At 37.5% G+C, this 3206-nt stretch overlaps 1 protein-coding gene across 1 annotated transcript; it reads left to right on the top strand.

The window, feature by feature from the left end:
* Positions 1-220: 220 nt before the first annotated feature.
* On the top strand, positions 221-2837 carry LOC115230346. Its single transcript, XM_029800554.2, has one exon. The coding sequence runs from the start codon at positions 865-867 to the stop codon at positions 1642-1644; it is 780 nt and encodes a 259-aa protein (XP_029656414.1). The 5' UTR covers positions 221-864; the 3' UTR covers positions 1645-2837.
* Positions 2838-3206: the final 369 nt, after the last annotated feature.

Here is a 3206-nt window from a genome sequence, read left to right as displayed (position 1 = left end):
TCTTTTATTCATTGCATGTCATTTAATTGGAGAAGTGCCGCTTTATCAAACTGACGAGTTGACCTCACTTCTATCCTTTATATCTCAAGCATCAACAAACAGGATTTATTAAAGGAGTGTCTGGAAATACACAATAATAAACAGCCATAATCGCCAGACCTAGTTGTGTTTGAAGTAAATTTACCTCACTTCGCCATGCTGAGGAGAGTTACATAAACATTTATACAAGAAAGATAAATCTTGGTTGGAACCCATTTACCACTACATATCCGATTTATCGTTAGATTTAGATTTATTAGAAATATATTGAGATATCGGTATATACATATATTTTAGTACTGAATGGGACGCTTTAATCATTTCATTACAGAATAGCAGTTGTGAGTTGCTTATAATTTTTTCTTTGATGATGAAGTCATTATTTTAACTTCCACGTTCCACATGTCAACTTACAACTTGCAAAGTTGAAAAAAAAAACTATTTAGTTTTCTTCCTTGTTTCTCATCAACCTACATTCAAAGTTACTTTGCCGTTCACCTCGATTCAATTTATTGTCAGTATATACAAATATTTAAACGATATATATATATACACACAAAACAAAACCAGCAAGAAACAATCGTGATTTAACTTTTGGGAAGAGCAACAATAAAAAACTGACAATAATTAAAGGACATCGATAACTTAGAATATCATTATACATCCAATAATTTCTTCTCTGTTTTGCTGCCTGAAGTTGGAAATATCTTGAAAACAAACTGTTTAATGTTAATTAATGGTAATTACACTAACTGTTTTAGTAGAGTGACAAATGTCAAAGGCACAACTTCTTTTCTACAGTAATAAAAACAGTTTGCAAGAAAGATGATGAAAGCGGCAGATACGAGTTCGGAAAAAAAAGACGGCAAAGAATTACAAAGTGAGTCTGGTGGTGATGATGATGATGATGAAAGTGGTGATGGGGGAGGTGATAATTCCCGAAGGAAAATGATGGTTACTAGGGCTTCACGGCGCCAGTATCGACAAGACACCAACATAAATGAAGGTGTTGATGGCGGGAAGAAAGAGGTAAATGAAGGGTTCAAGACGACAGATGTGAAGGATGTTAATCTAACAGAAAAATATGACCGGAAAAAACGACGACCTCCTTCGATAAACAATAAAACTTGTTCTTCTGACGAGAAAACCCTCGATAAGAACAGTACTGATGGTAGTTCGGTAACGAGGGCAAATGAAACTATGAAAAACGAGAACGCTCTGGCGGTAACTACTAGATCGGGTGGGAGAAATGGTCGTTCAGTGACAACGTCTTCTAAAGCTGTGACAAGAACTAAAGCTATTCCCACCATGAAATCCTCTGCTCGCTTCAAAGCGACTAAAAAAAAGAAAAGGAAACGGAAGAAGTGCAATGAGTGGCAAATGTACGATGAGTCCGGATGTTTGATATCTACGGGTATAGATATGTGTGACTGTTTGGATATGGATTGTCCCGGCTGTCACTTCCCTTGCCTGAAATGTGGCTCGGAGAAATGCGGTACGGAATGTCGCTGTGAACGACCCTGGCTTTACGAAGAGGTCAAAATCGAAGGTTCTGAACTCGTAATTATAAATCCTACCTTAGAAAACAAAATGAAATCAAACTAACTGAAAAATACATGACACTTCCTTTAAGACTCAGTTTCTAGATCCTATACAAGGCAAAGCAACTAAGATTGTGATGTTGAGTCATTTATACATCACTAAAAGCTTCATTTCCATGTGATGTATTTAAGCGAGGTAACATTAACAGAACCCAGTCCTTTGCACAAGGAATTCTGAAACATAAATCTCATCCATTGTAACCCCCTGTCACCCGTCTCACCTTCAACCCTATGACATTACCCAGGAGGGTGTATCTGACAATGCTATTGCTATTTATAACAATAAATTCAACAACCGTAACGACCCAGCAACACCTTCATTAACCCCACTCCCCACTTAAAAACCACTGATACCCACTTAAGAAACCTGTGTTCTATAGGTTATACTTTTGCTCTGATTTGAACTCTGCACTACATACTAAGGAAATATTTCACAGCATGCCATTGGCTGTCATTTAGCAGAATCATGGAACAAAATGCCTTGTGGTATTTCTTCTGGTTCTTTATGTCCTGGGTCAACTTAGGGTCACAGAGGTCAACTTTGTCTTTCATCTATCCAGGAAATAAGTACCAGTGAAGTACCAGGGGTTGATATAACTGACTTAACTCTTTTACCCTAAAATTGCTGGCCTTATGCCTAAATTAGAAGCACTTATACAGCATTTCTGTTGCTTTAAGCCAGGAGTTATAATTACCTGTGGTATACAGTTTACAGCGAAGTGGACCGAGCTATGGTTATATATAAAGAAATATTATATATATGCAATGCAATGCTGCTGATATATGAATTGCTAATTGTCCAACACCTTAACACGGCCAACTTAGCTGTCTGTTACTGTTTCCATTTAGATTTATTAAGATCCATTAGTGTTGTAATGAAAGTTACACAGATGTGTGTGGGTGGCCAAATGGGTAAGAACTTTGCTTCTCTATCACTACGTCCTGGGTTTAATCTCAGTGCTCTGCCACTTTTACCATATGCTTGGGTTGGCCCAAGTCATGTGAATAAAATTTGGTTGTATGGGCTGTATCTGTCAGTGTGTCCTGGTAATTCTGGCTTAGAATACTCAGCTGTAATTGTAATACTCATTATTTTGTTTTGTTTTTATATGTATATGCATATAGGGGTGTGCATTTGTATGTGTATGTGGCTCTATGCTTCCCAACCACATGGTTTCGGGTTCACTCGCACTGCAATGACATCTTGGGCAAGTGTCTTCTACTGTAGCCCCAGGCCAACCACAGCTTTGTGGGTGGATTTGATTGACAGAAAATGAAAGCATCCCATCATATATGTATCTATAGCTTGAGATGTGTGAGTGTGTATATGTTTGTGTTCTTGTCTAGACATCATATTGTAGTTGTAAACAAGTGTCACTGTCATAGAAACAGTGTCATCCATTTCCAGTATTCTATGGAAACACGTTTGGCTGTGGGGAAATATTACCTTACTTGGAAACAGGTAAAGGTTTGCGATAGGAAAGACATCTGATTGTAAAAATTCTGCCTCAATAAACATGCAAGCAAGGATACGTGGATGTTTAAATGATGATCATGATGATTTTG

This window comes from Octopus sinensis, linkage group LG2 (assembly GCF_006345805.1).
Source record: "Octopus sinensis linkage group LG2, ASM634580v1, whole genome shotgun sequence".
Taxonomy (NCBI): domain Eukaryota; kingdom Metazoa; phylum Mollusca; class Cephalopoda; order Octopoda; family Octopodidae; genus Octopus; species Octopus sinensis.
The sequence above is the reverse complement of the archived record's forward strand: the minus strand, read 5'-3'. Positions and strand labels throughout refer to the sequence as shown.

Excerpts from the sequence above, each read along its gene's own strand:
- LOC115230346 (XM_029800554.2), top strand. The coding sequence starts at position 865 with ATGATGAAAGCGGCAGATACGAGTTCGGAAAAAAAAGACGGCAAAGAA.